Source organism: Plecotus auritus, assembly GCF_963455305.1.
Source record: "Plecotus auritus genome assembly, chromosome: 7".
Lineage (NCBI taxonomy): Eukaryota > Metazoa > Chordata > Mammalia > Chiroptera > Vespertilionidae > Plecotus > Plecotus auritus.
Window position 1 is genome coordinate 3,772,620 of NC_137774.1, and position 18,250 is coordinate 3,790,869.

Sequence of the window (18,250 nt, forward strand, 5' to 3'; positions counted from 1 at the left end):
TGTCTCCTGGAAGGATGAACTCCACGTTTCCACAATGGGGTCATCACCTCCTCACCTGCCCCTTCCCTGGAAACCACCCATTACCTGCCGCCTAATCAGCTACTCCCAACCAACCCATTTCTTGTTGTTCTCAAAACAAAGAATTGCAACTCTTCCCTCACTTCCCCCTCCTCTCTGCTCAGCAACTAAGTCTTTCCCTTTCATTTTTTTTTTTTTCTGGCCACCATTCTAGAACAAAGTATCATAGTGTGTGTGGCGGGGGAGGGGGATATATATGGGTTTTAGAACGAGAAAGGTATCGGTTTAAATCTTGGGTCTACTATATTTGGGTTCCCCTGGGTAAGATACTAACCGCTCTAAGCCTCAGTTTCCGAGTCTGTAAAATGGGGAAGTGGGTCTAATCTGTAGAAAGACTGTTACTTTGGTACACGTCAAGTGGTAAGTAAAAGTCCTCTTGTTCTTTTAACCTCCTTTCAGACATCTGCTCAGAAACCCTCAGAGGTCGCACATCACTTGCCAGTGAAACCTAAGCCATGGATGCTGGCCTTGTCTCTCATTACTCTACCCTCTAAATCAGGCGTCCTCAAACTACGGCCCACGGAGGACATTTATCTGGCCTGCCGGGTGCCGATGCCTGTCCTGCTTAGCAGCCGACTGGACCCGGGCCTGCAGTGCACATAGGAATTTGTTCATAGTTTTTTTTTTTAAACTATAGTCCGGCCCTCCAACGGTCTGAGGGACAGTGACCTGGCCCCCTGTTTAAGAAATTTGAGGACCCCTGCCTAAATCCTAAACCCTGGCCCACCTGAAACATTGCCTGATTCCATCGCTCTTCTTTCCAGCTTCCACATTGCAGTCCAAACACCAATCCGCCCTGGTTATTTGAGCACCACGTAATTGGCTCCCTCCTCCCCGGTCCTATATGTAGTTCGAGGTCCCTGTCTAGGCAACTGTCCTCTAGATTATGAACTGCTGAAAACAGGCTTTGTGGGGTCCATCTATTCCCCTGCATAGCTCCTTGCATGCAGTCGACGATCAATAAATAGTCAGTGAAAGAAAATTCCTTTTCCTTATTTCGATGGGCTTGTTTTCTCCAGAATCAGACGTTTGCTTATTCTCACTTCAGCGTTATTTTGTTGGCTTCCGGAGAGCCCATTAGACACGTTCTGTTCTCTCCTTTAATTGGAAAGAGCTTTTGGAACAGAAAAACGAGTTCCTTCTCCAAGCACCATCTCCTGTCACTCCACCCCACGCCCCTCACCCCGCCTAGTACAGGAATCAACTACTTAGCATTACCCGGAACACGACTCTCTCACCTCCACCCCTCCGTGCCTTTGTACGTTTTGTACGTGCTGCTGTTCCCTTCGCCTGGAACGCCTCACCCCCGCTTCTCTGTCTAGCGAACTCCTACTCGTCCTCCAGGACTCGGCTCAGATATCACCACAGCACCTTCTCTGGGAAGGCTTTTCTGAGATGGGCAGGGTAGCGACCCCCCACCCCCATCCCTTTAGCTTGCTCAGCAATTCCCCAGATAATTATAGCAATACTTGTGGCATTATTTGTTTACTTTTCTTCCACTCCCGTAGACCGTGAATTCCTTGAGGGCCAGGATTTCTGTTAGTCCTCTTACCTTCTATATATCTAGCACCGTGCTCAGCGGAGGCGGGGGAATTCAATCAATGAACAAATGAATCTGTTAATTCATCTAACACTGCAGAGTTTGGACCAGATTCCCAAATATTTCAAGACCAGGTCCTCTATTTGGGGTACTTCATGCTGGAAGGAGATTCTCTCCCGACCCCCCAATTGCCTTGGTTTGGTGGAAGGGGAAGGGAAGTGACTCGGCGGTGCAGAAGACTTCCTCCTTCAGGGTTGCGCTGTAATTTACCGGCTCTGGCACCGAGTGGGTTAAGGCGACTCGGGGGCGGAGCCGTGCGGGTGCCACCTGCTGCGGGGCGGCCTTGCGCAGGCGCCCTGGCATCTAGAAGGTTTAACAGCGGTAGCCAGCCGCGGAGGAGCGCATGCGCTCTGGGCCTTTTCCGTCAGGGGAAATCTCGCGGGGGCGGGGCGGGACGGGGCGGGGGAGTTCTCGCGGGACTCCGAGAGGAGCGGAAGCGAGGCGGCTGTGCTGCTTCAGCGACCGGGCGGCGGCGGCGACGGCGGCGGCAGCGGCTGCGACGACTAAGATTGTGGCGGTGACAGCGGCCGGAATAGGCGCTGCCCTCAGGGAGCAGCAGCGCGGTCGGCGGCCACTCACACCGCTGTGGAGGGGCCCGTGCGGAGCGGAGCAGCTGCGCCACGGTGAGTGGGGCCGGCCGCGGCGGCGCTGGCTCGGTGCGTCTTCCAACCCCGCTCCAAAGAGGGAGTCGGCCCGTAGGGACCCGGCTCAGCCTCCTGAGGCCGCCGGGCCTGGGGGTCGGGACGGCGAGGTGTGGGGCAGGAGAGGGGTCCCCGGGACTCTGGACTCCACGTTTCCTCTTTTGGGGCGCTTCCTTCCTGGGGACTGTCCTCCCCGGGCCCTCGGCTCAGGACGGAGCCCCCGGACCCCGGAGCAAAAGGCTGGGGGCTCCTAGTTCTATTTCATGTCTTCTTTCATGGGGGTTTGCGCAGAAGGACCTCGGAAGAAGCCCGAGAGCACGGGCTACTCATTCCGTGAGTCAGTCTGACTTGGCCCGGAGGCGGGGGATTCTCTGCGGGCTGCACATGGGGTGAGTGATGCCCCTTGGACCTGCACGGCCACCAGGTCTCCATCTTCCTGGTGTCTTTGGGCTGAATTTCGGGAGGGAACCCACCAACCCTATTAATACCGTGCGTTGGAACGTTTGCTGCCGGAGACAGTCGAGGTGCCTTTACTTCTGTCCCTCCCCCTCCCCACGCGGCCCCCCTTTTTCGAACTACTTTCTGAAAAATGTTTGTCGAGAAAAAGAAACAGCAGCGGTTGAGCGGTTGGAATGCTCTGAGGAAAGATTTCGGCGAGAGAGGAGAGCGCGGCACTGGTGGTTTTCATTTGTGACGCTCGCCATGTATGATTGGAAGCCGCATGAGTTACAGCTTGTTTAGGGGGGCTGTTCTAGGCTGGCTTCGGATGCGGTGGAAGTCCAATGTGCAGAGGAGCTGAATGAAGTGCACTCGAGGTCTCTTGGTCCCGGGGGCTCTCAGAAAAGAATGGAGAAGACACGAGAGAAATTAGCATTGGTCTCCCTGGCTTTCTTGTCCCCTTTTCACTTTGTACTCCTCCACTTGTCGCCTTTCCTTGCTATCTGCTTCTCTCCCTTCCACTGACTAAATGCTTACTTGTGTGTCATGCAAGTCATTTGCCGCCCCCCCTCCCCGCCCCCCCACCTTTTTTTTTTTTCTAATCTACTTCCCTTTCTTTCTTGTCGTCTCCTCGCTGGCATAATTTTTCGATGTTTTCTGCTCCTTGCGCAGTTCGTCTTCTCCCTCATTTCATGATTCCGTTTTCTCTCCGGAGAAGATACCTCGTTCCCTGCTTTATCCTTTCCTTTCCAGCGTCCCCTGTGCTCCTTCAGTCAGCCTGAAGGGTTGCTAGAGAGCCGTGCGAGCCTTCGGTTCTCCCCCTGGGAGCTGAGAGGCTCAAAGGATTGAATTCATCCCTAGGTAATCAATACGGCCACCAGGTCACCAGCGCAGCTTGCTTGTTTCGTTTGTGTTTTAGTTGTTTTTATCATTTTAGGATCATGGTTTTGTGCGAGCTGATGCTTTTCTTCCTGTGTCACTTTTGTATTAGTAAGGAAGATTGGGTCGATCAGGGGCTGTATGACTTCTCACTGGCTTTTATCGGGGTGGAGCGGGGTTAAGGTAAAAAACAACAACAAAAAAGGAAAACCAACCATAGACCTATATTTCAATAGAATTAAGATAACATGAAACATTTAAGGGAATAGAGTTTATTTAGACCTTTGATCAATTAGAGCTTGCCCATTGCAATAGTACTAATTTTTTTTGACCAGGCTAAAAGAATTTTATTTTTAAATTATAGTTGACATACAGTATTAAATTCGTTTCACGTGTACTTTACCAGGCTTTTAAAAATCAGCCATGTTTTCCTACATCTGCCAGAATCAGCCCTCTTTTTTATTGTTGTTGGATTTTTTTGAGAGAAAGAAAAAACTTTGTCTTGCTGCTCCTTCCCTTGTTCAAAATTTTCTGAATTCCAAAATAAAAAAAGAAGTTAGTGCTTTTAATCAGCTTTCTTTGATACTAAAAGCAAGCATTTAAACGCTTGAGGCTGGCCCTAACCGGTTTGGCTCAGTGGATGGAGCGTCGGCCTGTGGACTCAAGGGTCCCGGGTTCGATTCCGGTCAGGGGCATGTACCTTGGTTGCGGGCACATCCTCAGTGGGAGGTGTGCAGGAGGCGGCTGATTGATGTTTCTCTCTCTCTATCCCTCTCCCTTCCTCTCTGTGAAATACCAATAAAATATATTAAAAAAATAAATAAATAAAATAAATGCTTGAGGCTGTTCACTTCCTCAGCAAGTATATTCAGATGTGAAGGATTATTGGGTTTTAAATACTACTGGTTGATGGTACTTAGAGATTTTACTCAGTAATTTCTGTTACTGTGTTGCATGTTGTACAGCAACAGTTCTAATTATTACCTAGAGCAGAAGAATAATAGATTTTGGAGAAATGCAATAATACAGACTAGAGACCCACCATGCGCTCCTGGGAGGAAGTAATGGTTACTTACTTAATTCAGAACTTTCTGGCACTACTGAATGACCATGGAGAGTCTTGGTTTTGTCAAAGTTGGCTTTTTCCCAGTTGTGCCAAGTGAATATGCATGATTTTTGTTATCTGAAGATGTTGTAGCGCATTATCTGGAACACAGAGTTTAAAATCTGGTTAAGGCACCCTTATAGTGGTACAGCAGTGATTCCTAAAATGTAGCAGGCACAAGAATTACCAGTGAGTCTTGTATAAAATTAGGTTCTGGGCCTAAGGCCACTGTGAATCAGTCTGAATGGGGTGATTTTGATGCAGCTGGTTCAAGGACCAAAACTTTTGTTACAGAGTACAGCCATAGAATAATGAGACAAGTGTGGCTTTAAAGTACTCAACTTAAGTGTATACTTTTCTGTGTATGTAGAGTAAATATTTAAAAGCCTTATAGAATACGTGACTATAGATGTGATCAGTTTTTATACGTGTAAATGTTTGAACTTCGTTAGGACTGTGATGTGGAGCAATGTAATTTTAAAGTTTATACTTAATAGGACTGTTAATTTGCCTATTAGTCTGCATGTAGATAGAAGTTCTAGATTGACTGTGGAAACATGTGGACTAATATTTCCAAAGGGACTGGTGATGCTAGTTAACACCTCAGTGCTTTATGCCAGAGGCTCTGCGAAGGCCTTTACAGGTGCTGTCTCTTTCAGTAATCAAAATGGCCTTATGAGGTAGATGCTCTTTCCATTTTCCAGCTGAGGACACTTGCCTTCTTAAAATTCATTGCTTGGGCTGGGCTGGGGAGGTGTGTGCTGGGAACAGTTGAGACATAATGTCATTGGGCTTCCGTGTTGAGTGCACTCCCAGCCCATTTGCTTGGGAAGTGAACAGCAACATCTACTCTATTGAAATGATTATACATTGTGTTCACGCTCAGATTTCTTCCTTTTAATAATCAGTGTTGCATATGTGATGAAATATTTTTCTGTCTTTAATGAAATACACCCTTTTGAATCCCTTTGGCCTGTGTACTCCTTCCAGTGGCTAGCCTGTGAAGCTGACATCTTCAAGCTTTCTCTCCGAGATGCTCTTTGGCACAGAAGTATTGGTTATGCTTGGGTTTCATTTCTATCAAGTTATATCTGACAAAGCCATGGTTACTTGAAACATGATTTTCACTTGTTAGTTTGTTTAGGCTTTCTCTAGGAAGCCTGTGGTAGATGCTGTTGAGTAACAGCAGTAGAACAAGTGTGGAAAATGGTCTTGGTTTTTATGCTATGGCTGTTCAGTTACACTGCAGTTGTCTGAAATCCTGAATAACAGACATTTATGCCCTGTTACAACTTAGTACCTGGACAGTGACAGTGCTCTGGGTTTCTGTCTGACTTCCATTTTGCAAAAATGAAACTGCTTTTTTAGATCTGCCCAAGTATTACTCAGGTTCCCATCATTGGTACATAGTCCTAGCAATCAGACCCGGAGACCCTTTCAGATAAGCTGTCAGGTCTGTGGAAAACATTGATAGGCCTGTAACAGAGATTTGGAGCATTTATAAACAATGAAATGTAGGTACACACATTGGAAAGTAAGCAAAAGAGGAAAAGCAGTTACTAATGCTGGGGGAAACTAAAGGACTGTCCTAGAAAGGAAGTTATGATACATTAGTATTTTTTTTCATGATACATTATTTAAATCACCAGTGAACAATGTTTCATGTTGTAATACTGCTTAAACCAGAATATGTGATACTGCTGGGATGGGACAAGCAGGGGTGGAATAGTTAGGGCCCCATCTTTCAGGTGATAGATGATGGCAGGAATAAACTAAGAAACAGCAACAGAAGCATATTACTTAGAAATATTGTAAGTGAATACAAAGAGAAAGCTAAAAACAAAACTGGGGTGATTACTTGTGGGTGTTGGGGTAGGGAACTGCTCTTTTTCATAAATTCCAATACTCGGACTTTTAAAGTTATATACATGGATTAGTTTGATAAGAACTACACTACAGAGGGTATAAGTAAGGGGTTTTTGAAGACATGCAAAAAATAAATACTCTGAGACTGATCTTTGTATTTTTTTGTATTTGATAGACTGCTTTCTTTTGCTCTCTTGGGGCCAGTGCCACATAGGATATCCTAGGTCTGGCCTGATAGAGTAAGCATTGGTTTGGTTTATTAGTTCATCTGCAGTAGCATGTTTGGCTTTTAGAATTTGACTGAAGGACTTTTTATTACCGGGTGATTTCTTTTTCCCTTAGTGATGTTCATTTTTCTCCAGTCTTAATATTCCCGCTGGTTTACCGCTTAGTCCATTTGCAGCTATGCTTGATTAATGCCCCACTTGGTAACTTTAGAACAAAAGGATAATAATCACTTGTACCCTTCAAATGAGTTCTCTGCTAGGTGGTAATTATCCAAGAAGAGTGTCACTATAAATAGCCTGTCCCTATTCTGCCAATATTCAGGTTGTTTCCTGCTTTTATTTAGCCCGTATGAAAACAGTGACTGCTGAGATAAGAATGGGGCTTCATTTTCCTTTAGTTCTGCAAAGGTCTAGGTTGTGTCCCATATTCAGGGCTGGAGACTCTACTACAGCAGTGGTTGTCTGTGGTGCCCACAGTTCCCCCTCACCTGGGCACACCAGAGAGTTATTACACCCTACCTGCACAATGCAGTTTGCACCAGTACTCCGCTGGCTCTGAGCAAAGCAGTGGTTCTCAGGTAACTGTGAGAGACTGTTTGACTTTCTGGCACCATCTCCCTGCACTTGCTTTTCCCAGACACAATTTCTGACAGCTCACTCTATAAAAGGGTTTTTTCAAATGTAGATTAGGACGTCAGCTTTGCTCCCTAGGCTAGTTAAAAATAATGTGGGGGCTGCTTCTGGAATACTGAACCTTGGAGATCGATTTCAAGGGCGATTGGAGACCCCAAAGTTTTGGGGGTCTTTAGGGGCCTTATTGCCAGAGTAGCAGGAGATTCAGCAGCAAAAGGCTGAAAAAAGGCTGCTGGACCTTCTCTGGTTTCTCCTGCTCAGAGTCGTAAACCGAATAAAAAAGTAGGTCCTGTGTTCACTTTCTCCTGCTCTCCCAGGAGCAGACCAAGGTTTAGTTTCTGAGAAAAGTTAGAAGCAGCTCAGGACCAAAGCTTGCATTGCTTTTTAACGATGGACCAGGACCCAGCATTTTCAGAGAAGCAGGAAGGTTGGCCGGGAAAAGGAGGGAGACAGGCCTATTTCACTGAGGAAAGTAGGGTGCATCCCCAGGGGGAGGCCTTCTTTCAGTGGACTCTGTTTCGTGCCTGGAGAAGAGTGTAAGGGGTGAGGGAGGAAAGGTGGAAACCAAACGGGGCTCCAGCCGGTGTGGTTCCTGCTCACCGTGCACACCCAGCGGGAAGGAAGAGGAAGTGTGTTCTGGAATAGCTCGAGCTGCTGCCACCATTGGCCGGCGGGCCTGTCAGTCGCCTGGGCCTGAGGCTGAAAAGAGGAAGGAGATCAGGGCTCTTGCTTGGGAGGGAGGGAGGAGGGTTGAGCCAGCCTAACCAGGGGGCGTGGGGGCTGGGACAGCAGGCCTATTGGCAGGGCGGGGCTGCCTTCAATCCCGGCCACTTCTCTCAATCATCCGTCTTCTGATTCAGGGTGGCATTGTGTCCCGGAGTGCAGAGCCAGTCCCAGAAGAGAGGCGAGGCTGAGCCCCGAGCGCTGGGCTGCTTCAGCAGGGAAGACTCCCTTCCCCCTGCTTCAGGCTGCTGAGCTCTGAGCAGCGCTCAGAATGGAAGCCATCGCCAAATATGACTTCAAAGCCACTGCAGACGACGAGCTGAGCTTCAAAAGGGGGGACATCCTCAAGGTAAGTGTTGCTGCCAAGCAAATTCTGAGATGGCCTCTCCGTGTACTCACCTCCCTTCCTTTGCCGGTAACACAAAGAAGCCGTGCCCCTTCTTTCATTGCCCACTTTCAACATTTACCATCATGTGAGATCTGGATAGCCGGGATGGACGCTGAGTAGAATATTAAATATGACTTAAGAGGGTGGTGTGTGTGATGTATGGCCTTTAACTGCCTTTGTGTGAATGCCTCGAGTATTTCTTTTTGCTTGTTGATATTGGTACTATTTCAAGTGAAGTCAAAGCAATACGACTGTAGTAAGGAAGTAGGTTGATTTACCTTGGAGAGTTTTATTAAAAAATTAGAGGATGTTTTGAAAGACCTAAACTTGAAGTATTTATGTAAAAGCACTCCATTAGTCTTATTTTACATAGTGAAAAGATGTTTGCATTCTGGAATACGATCCTGGTCGGTTAGAAATTAATTTCCCCTAGTTTAGAGAGGTAGTTAGAAATACATGCCAAAACTCATTAAAGAACTCAATGTGTTTTTATTCTTTTTTGAAAAAAACCCAATGGAGTTCTAAATAATAAGGTTCAGTGTGCTGTTGTACAAGTCAGATTTCGATATTCTTAGAAGAAACTTGAGGAGCAATTACCCCATTTTAAACTCTAATTGCACAAAAGAAACCTGCTGACAGTTTAGAAAAAAATAAGCTGCTTTACAGTTTGCAGCTCATTTGGAACCCCACTATTTACATGAGGATTCACTTTCCACCTGGCACATGTTAATTATGTTGTTTACCCAGTTGACTGGAGCAGCTTGCCCTTTTGCATATGTAACTTACTTTTTTACAAGGTGGGTGTTATCGAATAGTGTCCACTTTAAATGAGGAAAACTTGAGCTTTAGTGTTTGCATATTCACCATGTCTCAAGTTTTGACTTTTTTCCCTCTCTGAACCTTAGTCTGATTGCTGGAAACTGCTACTGTTTGTTGACTATCCCTGAATGAAATGATTAGAATTTTACAAAGAGGAAAAAGGTGGAAATGTAGAAATATGGTCCTTTTAAAAATAACTAGTTTTTTGTATGTGGTTTTTTTTTTTAAGTTATGCAGACCTATGGAGAGTTACTATTTTGTTTTCATTGCCAAAGGCATAGAGTTCTCTGAAGTTACTGCATAGTAGTTTAATGTTAAACGTGTAAGTTGGACTTCATAAAAGGTGATATTGAAGCGCTCTTTAAGGAGCAGAAGACTGTGTGTTATATTCAGAGCTGTTATTGTCATGCCAAACTCTCTGAGGGTTTTCTCCAGGTCAGCACAGAATTGTCAGAAAGCAAGCAGACCAGCTAATAGGTTTTAGAATGACAGATGTCTTCTGGTTCTGTTTTCTTAGAGAGCTGGAAATCAGAGCAGATATAACTTAGACCGAGAAATTACTCTGCATCATTGGTGTACAGAGGAGGTAATTTGATGTTTTCATAGGTGATGGCTGTTTTCAGCAGATAATCCGCCAGTGATATCATAAGATTGGCTACTCAAATATCCACATTTGTAGCCTGTATGAAAACCCTTTGGAGCCAAGTGTTGTTGTTTTTTGTTTTTCTTTTAATATATTTTTATTGATTTCAGAGAGGAAGGGAAATGGAGAGATGGAAACATCAATGATGAGAGAGAATCACTGATCAGCTGCCTCCTGCACACCCCTACTGGGGATCTAGCCCATAACTCGGGCATGTGCCTGGACCGGAAATCAAACTGTGACCTCCTGGTTCATAGGTTGATGCTCAACCACTGAGCCACACTGCCCGGGCATTGTTTTTTTTTAAATACAAACTGATTTCTCTATTAAACTTACCATAGAAACTTGAATGAAAGCCTCATGGTTCGTATTTTTCTCTTAAGTTTATCCCATTGCATATTTAGCACTAAAGCAACAAGGTAAAACAAAAGGAGGGATTTGAGGATTTTTAAGAATTTTTTGACAAGACCTTTCCCTGTTTACTATCACCGAAGTCTTTCCGAGATGGTAAACATTTTGTAAGATCTCCAACTTAAATTGGTAACCACTAGAACAAGTATAAAACCCTTCTCTCCCCACCCTATAATTAGAGAAGGTGATACTGTTTAACATTCCCCCAGAAAATTCATGATGGGAGAGAGAGTGAATCACAGTGCTCCCACTTACTTTCAGATTTTCTCTGGGGAGAGAAAAACACGTATATTTGGTTCTTTCCAGTTTGGTAGATAACTGGCATATGAAGTCATAATGCCATTATTGCTTTTGAATGGTGGCCATTAGCTGTTTGTTAGTAATCTTGTGATTTTACTCCAAAAAAAAAAAAAGTGATAATACAGTAGTTGCCCTTTGTCTCATAATTCTGTGTAACAGCTGAGTGAAGAGGAGGGCCATGAGGGACGTTGCTTTGTGTTAAGAGCTGTTAGTAAAAAAAGAACAACAGTGCTTCCTTCATTTGATTATTCAGGAGTAACTGGCTTCATTTGAGTGGCTCTGCTTTGATTTGATAACTCTTTAGGATCTTAAAACGTGTTTCGAAGTGGCTGGAATAGCATTTACCAGTTTAACTTGATTAAAATAGGGATATATTTGCCCTCTCTTGATAAAGGAGGCATGAGCATATTGGTGTTAATACATTTTATTTTAATATAATGAAATAGGGGCTTAGCCCTCTGCCTCTGACTGGAGTTTGGAAGGATTGCATCCTCCCACTGTCTTAGAGTTCCTGGTTAACTTTTGGTTAATGTTGATTGCTGTCCTCCAGCAGACCACTTTCTTACTTTCTATCTACACATTGATTGTACTGCCCTGAGAAAAGAGAGAAAACTAAAGACATTTTACTGGAAGCCTGAAATAGACCTGAATGCTTCAGGATATCTGCCTTTGTTACTTTCCCTCTTATAAAAGCTTGTATTTTCTGAGAAGGGCACTGGGGCATAGAAATGGGAGGAATTGCTCTTCCGTTGCAGGTTTCAGGCTTTGTGTGGCTGAGCTGAACCTCAGTTGCCCCCCGTTGTAGGGCAGGCTTGAGAGAGAGCTAGGAATTGTCCACTGATCAGGCCCCTCACACACCGAAGTGTCTGAGCTCACCTAAAAGTTGCATTTGCCATTTGGGGGCTATGTAGACATACTTCGAACAGTGCTGCACAGGAATTAAGAACGGTTTTGAGCTCTCAAACCTGTGTTCACTCCATTCTTGTTTTCCATCAAGGCAGACCTTCGACTCAAGAAGAGAGCCGACAGTGGACCATCTACTCGTCTGGCACTAACTACCTATCCCAGTTGCACAAGCTGCTTTCGAACTAGATCTTGGGTTCACACTCAGATGTTTGAAGTTTTCTTCTATCTCAGCACTGATGTCTCTATTTCACTGTCCCATTTACTGAGCATCTCCTAGAGCCACATCCTGGGATAACTTGCTTTGAGAGTTGGGGAAGAAATAGATGATGTACTTTTTCTCTTCAGGTACTCTTAAAGTCAAATACGAGAAATGAAGATGAATCTGAAACAGTATATGGCAGTATGTAAAATTAGAGGATTTTTTGAACAGAAGACGACCTTTTAAAATCTATTAATTTAGACTTACTATTTCACAGATGAGGAAGTGGTAGCCCATAGAGGTTAAATGATCTATGCAAGTGCACTGGTGTTGAATGGAATGCTGAAGTTGTGTTACACCTGTAACTGCCAAAGTAATTAGGTAGGAAGGGAAGGGAAGACCTAAGTCAGAGAAAGCTCTGCGGAAGAAGTACCACTTGAACTGGACCCTGTGACATAAATAGGATTGGGCTAGGTGAAGAGAAGGGCGGGAGGGGGGTTGTTTGGGGGTGGTAGTTGTACTTGTGTTTGAGATAAGAATGCTAAAATAAGGTTATAGATTGTGAGTGACAGTGTAGAGAATACGGTAGAATTGGAGTCAGATAAGAAAAACTCAGTAAGAGTTTTATCTTTTCCTTAAGAAGCATCTGAAGTTTTTTAGTGGATGATGAAAGGTGCCCTATGTGTAGAATGGGTTGCAGAGAGGTAAACCTGGAGTCCCTGCCTGGAAGGTTGCAGTAGCCAGGCTGTGAGATAGGTAAGTGCCTGCATAGGTGTTAGAGACTAGGAATGAAGGCCGGGGCGGTTTGAGAGAGGCTGGAAGGAAACACTGGGGGGTTTCTGCTGGTCAGCTGGGGGCATTTGAATAAGTCTCCCATGTAACTGAGAAAAGAATACGCATTGAGGAGGCTTCTGAGAAATAGGATTTAATTGGTTCCAGTTTTTACAACAGCTGGATTTGGGTACACAGCTCCATTTCAGGTGTTTAACTGACCAAACCTAAAAAAATTAGAGGTTGGGGCTGTTTCTTTTTTTCTTCACTATTTTAGTCTGGTATCGGTATGCTTTAGCCTGTTGATAAGAATGCTTATCAATCTTGTTGACTAAACCCAGAATATTGCATTTACTCTTTTGAGAATGAGGACTGTTTGAGTTCTCTTACAGCAGGTAATTTGATTGCCTTTCATTATATTCATTTATCCCCCTGTCATCTGGATGGATTATTTCCAAGTAGGTAGTAAGAACGAATGAACTTTCAGTTCCTGTACAAGACTCCTTTTGGGAGGCTGCCTGAAGACCAGTCATCCTGTTTGGAGAAAGAAATGTTTAAGGAAATGCAATGTTCCTTTGGGGTCTTTCACGTTTCACTTCTGTGAGCCATGGTAGTTAAAGTCGTCATTGAATAGCTACCATTTATGGAGCATTTACTATATGCCATGAAGTTATATATCATTTCTAAGTTGGGCCACTAAATTAGTCCCATCTCATGACTGCAGAAACAGGCTCAGAAGTTAAGTGACTTGCTGTGGTTCACACATCTGGTAAGTGGCACAGTTGGGGTTTGTGCTCAGGTCTGGCTGTGATGCTTGCTCTACAGTATGGTACTGCCCCTCTTAGCTGGCAGGATGAGCAACCGGAAGTGTAAGGCATCTGCAGTCCTGCTTTGCACTTGCCAGGCATGGGCAGCAGCTTCTATATAAAATGACCTGGCAATTCCACTTTTAAGAGTTCTAAAAAAATTCTTAATTTAAAAAAATATATAAACATTATGGTGTTTATTACAATTAGTCTATATATGCCACCTAGGAAATAAAATATTTCAATTAAATTATAAAATATGGTCTTTTGTAAGATGCATTTCAGAGACACTAAAATGTGTAATAAGGGCATCTTCCAGTCTATGGAATAACCATTTAGGGGTGTTGAGGGGGGGGGGACCTAAGCCAATCAGTAGGGGGTTCATAAACAGATTATGGTTTTTTAAAATGGAATACTCGGAAGGTGTTAATATTGATGTAAATCTGTATCAACATAGAGTAATAGCTACAGTTGCATAGAGATCTGTTAAATGAACCCCTTTAAAAAGTAACCATGTAACTAGCATATTGAGTGCTTAGTATGTACTTGCACTAAGCTAAGTGTTTTACTTGCATTCCCTTTTAATCCTCACACTAACCCTATGACAGATGCTGTCATCCCCATTTTACTGATCAGAAAGCTAAGGCTTACTTAAGTAACTTGCCCAGGTTCACACATTAGGATTTAGATCCAAGCCACTTTGAGTCCAGATTCCATGTTCTTGTTTTCATGCCCAGATGATTTATAGAAAATTGCTGTCTATTCTGTTTGCTTATTAAATACATAGACTTTTTCTAAATGGTCCCCTAAAAGACCTTATCTCCAAGGAGCTGGATTTCAGGTGATTTTTACTTTTTTTTTTGTACTCTTTGTTTTACAATCAAGTTATATTCAAATAAAAAGTGGTTAACATTTTACGTATATTTTACTCGGATGGATATTCCAGGGAGTTAAAGTGCTCCAGTTAGGGGTTGGTTGGTTGGTTTCTTTCTTTTTTTAAACATATTTTATTGATATTTCACAGAGAGGAAGGGAGAGGGATAGAGAGCCAGAAACATCGATGAGAGAGAAACATCGATCAGCTGCCTCCTGCACACCCCCCCACTGGGGATGTGCCCGCAACCAAGGTACATGCCCTTGACCGGAATCGAACCCGGGACCTTTCAGTCCGCAGGCCGACGCTCTATCCACTGAGCCAAACCGGTTTCGGCTGGTTGGTTGGTTTCTTAATGGCTGAGGTTTAACCTCCTATAAATCTTTAAAGTTCACTGTGGCTATGTTCAGTGTCATTAAAACCTAGAGACCTTTTAAAAAATGATTCAAACTGACATTTTGAGGAAAATCTTGGTCCTTTTGGTAGATACTCCCTCAATTTCACCTCCTTGTGGGTGTGGAATGAGAAACATGTATTGTATTGTGCAGAAGACATGCTCCAGGCTGTACCTAACTTTTTTGAATCCCAGCTCTGCCATTCAGGCATTGTGATCTTGGGCATTTGCTTTGTGCTTTGGTTCTCCCATCTGTGAAATGGGGACAATAGCACTTACCTTCCTAGAGTCACAGTGAGATTCAAAAGAATGAATATATGCTTGTGTGCTTAAAGCAGTGCCTAGCATCTGGCCCCCTAACTGCCCTCCCCTGCAGGCCTGATCTTGCCCCTAACTTCCCTCTCTGCCTTGGCCCCCACCACCATGACCTTGTCCGGAAGAAAGTCAGACATCCGGAAGATGGCTGGTCAACCTGGTCTAATTAGCATATTACCCTTTTATTAGTATAGATAGATTATATAGGATAGGATTGTTTAAATGTGGGGGGGAGCATTTTTCATCAGGAGGAGATGCTCTTGGCAGACAAAAATACATAACCCTATATCTGGACTGATAGCCAGCCATATGTACTGTGCTGCCAAGCCGGTTATTGAAAAATTGAACTGCTTCCTTACACCTTACACCAAACAGCTGTTGCCCTTAAAACCCCTCCTCAGCCCCCACCTTAGGTTCTGCCTTCACAGTTCACCCAGATTGGGTTCTGATTGGTCGGTTTCTATGCCAGTCAGCGTCAAAAGCTCCGCCTCCTAGGCAGCCATTGGCTCCTCGCAGTTCACCCAGATTTGGTTCTGATTGGTTGGTTTCTATGCCAGTCAGTGTCTCCGGGCCTGCTCAGAGATGCGGGGCTGATCAACAGCCCCGTGGAGGCCTGGAGAGAAAGAGAGTCACGGCTGCTGGCCAGGCTCCCCGAGAGAAAGAGAGAGGCAAGGGCTGATCAACAGCTGCCACGGAGGCTACGGATCAGACCCTGCTTCTCTGTCCAGGCATCTCTCTCTAGGCCTGATCCGCAGCCCCCTCGGCAGTCAGTGCTGGGTGACCACTCCTGCAGCGGCAATACACGGCAACCCAGCACTGACTGCAATACTGACCTCTGGTTGGTCAAGCCTTCGGTCATTACGGACCCTGGGTTTTCATATATTAGGATTAAAAGCCTCACAAAAAGGGTTTGCTTCTCATCTACAAACTCTCAAGTAACCTGATGAAAAATTATTCTTGTATTACCTGCTTTTAGGTTTGGGTTTTATATATAAAAGAATAGCAACCTCAATTTGAAATGAACTGTAGTACAAATTTCCTTTTAATGTAGGTGTTTACAGCTATAAATTTCCTACTAAGCCTGCTTTAGCTGCATCCCATAAAGTTAGGCATGCAGTTGTTTTGTTTTCATTCATCTCATTTCATTCATCTCATCAAAGTATTTTCTCATTTCCCCTGTTACTTTTTTTCTTTGACCCATTAGTTATTTAGGAGTGTGTTTAATTTCCACATATTTATGGATTTCCCGGAATTCCTTCTATTGTTAATTTCTATTTTAGTTCCACTTTGCTTGCAGAACATACCTTGGATGATTTCAATCCTTTTAAATTTATTGAGGCTCGTTTTATTGCCAAGCATATGGTTTGTCCTGAGGAGTGTTCCACTGTGTGCTTGAGTTGGTTGTTTATTCTGCTGTTGTTGGGTGGAGTGTTCTATAGATATCTGTTAGGTCTGGTTGATTTATTATTTTTACCTTGAGTATGTCATGATAGTAGGTAGAATTTTAATGAATTCTTAAGACTACTTATCCAGTATCTTGGTGAATCATAGCAACAAATTATTGAATACCTCCTGGGTGAAGGGTACTATGATTAATGCAAAGGCTTGGTTCACGATACACATATTATTAGTAATACACTGTTTTAAGAGCCATGCTACAGGTACACACTGGGTATCCTGACTGAAACACACTTAGTCAGACATGAGTATTGAAGAGTTTTCTAAGATAACTTAGAAATGCTCATGACTGCTTTGTCCATCCAGATATGCCTGACTTGCTGAGACTTCTGTTTCTAACATTAGCAAAGCGTATTATCAGCTCTGAAGAGTTGTTGGTGTTGTCCTAGAACACTTAAACTTGGAAGGGTAATTGCCTTTCCGTGTATTTGTCATTTACAGAAGTAGACATGAGCCATATTGATAATAGCATGGCATATGCAAGAGCTTCATAATAATCAAGATACTTCTTTTACATTTTGTTAGAACTTGAGCTGAGTGCCTTCAAACTCAAACTTCACATCCCTGACACCACTGCCCCCCTTAAAAGAAATATTTTGTGGAAATAGGTTTCTGCTACACATTTGTATGTACAAAATATTGAATAGCATGTTTAAGGGGGGCTTCTTTTAACTAGAACTTTCTGTGAATTGAAAATAGCATGAGCCTTAGTTAGTTTGGCTCAGTGGATAGAGCCCGTGGACTGAAGGGTCCCGGGTTCAAGTCCAGTCAAGGGCACATACATTGGTTGCAGGCTCAATCCCTGGCCCTGGTCAGGGCGTGTGGAAGGCAACCAATTAATGTTTCTCTCTCACATCGATGTTTCTCTCTCTGTCTCCCCCTCCCCCCTCCACTCTCTCTAAAAATCAATGAAAAAATGTCCTTGGGTGAGCATTAACAACAACAACAGAAAACATATTCTGGTGTTTAGAGTTGAGGTCCTTGGTTAAAACTGGGAAGGGAGTGGGCATGCAGAATGCTGCAGTGGACTAGGATTAGAATCGGGGAGGGAGTGTCTTTCTCAGAGTGCTCCCTTTTCTGCACGACACCCTTTCCTCGTGGACCTTGGATTTCCCACAGCCTCTTCATGGTGCTGCACCTTTTCTGCCTCCAGCTCGTGCAGAGACAGAATGGGACCCTGTTGCCAGTTGGTTATGGGTTTTCACTAGTGAAAATGGAAGGGCCAGAAGAGTGCGAGGAGAGCAGCTCCGCCGGTGACCTGGAAGATGTTGGGTCCAGCGCGGACTCTTCTAATTGGGGCTCTTGTGTCATTGCGTTACGTGTAATGTGGTCTCGAGTGAAATGTGCAGACAGCAGCATCTGAGGCTCATCCAGAGCGCAGAGGCAGCGTTTCTTTGGATTCAGCAAAACCATAATTATTGTCTCTTCGGAATTCTGTTTCACATAAATAATCTTAGGCAAAGTCTTGCCCTTATTGTGAAGTCATTTTGATCCTTTGTGTGAACTGGCACCAAAATTTTGCTCAATTTGCTCTCCTCACCTGAAAAACTCTACTGTTTCATCGATGAACATTTTTGCCAATAGTGTCAAATGGATCGGTTAACCTTTGTGGTTACATTTAAACAAAATTTGGTCAGTTTTCAGTAAGTTGTGTAGTTCCCTGAACTCTTGTCACATCTTTGGTTTTCGGTCGTGTTGTTCCTTTTGTCTGTTATAACTTCTGCCTCTTCCCTCCCCTCATTACTTAGAACAAGCCCAGGCTCCAGAAGTCTTTCT

General features: G+C 44.1%; 1 protein-coding gene across 2 annotated transcripts in view; it reads left to right on the forward strand.

The window, feature by feature from the left end:
- The first annotated feature begins 2,074 nt into the window (after nucleotides 1-2,074).
- The window catches only part of GRB2 (growth factor receptor bound protein 2), a 60,143-nt gene continuing 43,967 nt past the window's right edge, over nucleotides 2,075-18,250 (forward strand). Inside the window, exons 1-2 of one of the 2 annotated variants that reach the window (XM_080682423.1) lie at nucleotides 2,075-2,301; nucleotides 8,328-8,539. In XM_080682423.1, coding sequence (XP_080538549.1) covers nucleotides 8,462-8,539 — 78 coding nt within the window. In that variant the 5' untranslated portion in view covers nucleotides 2,075-2,301; nucleotides 8,328-8,461. The remainder of the gene's footprint in view (nucleotides 2,302-8,327; nucleotides 8,540-18,250) is intronic. The other variant, XM_080682424.1, reaches the window with a different exon arrangement.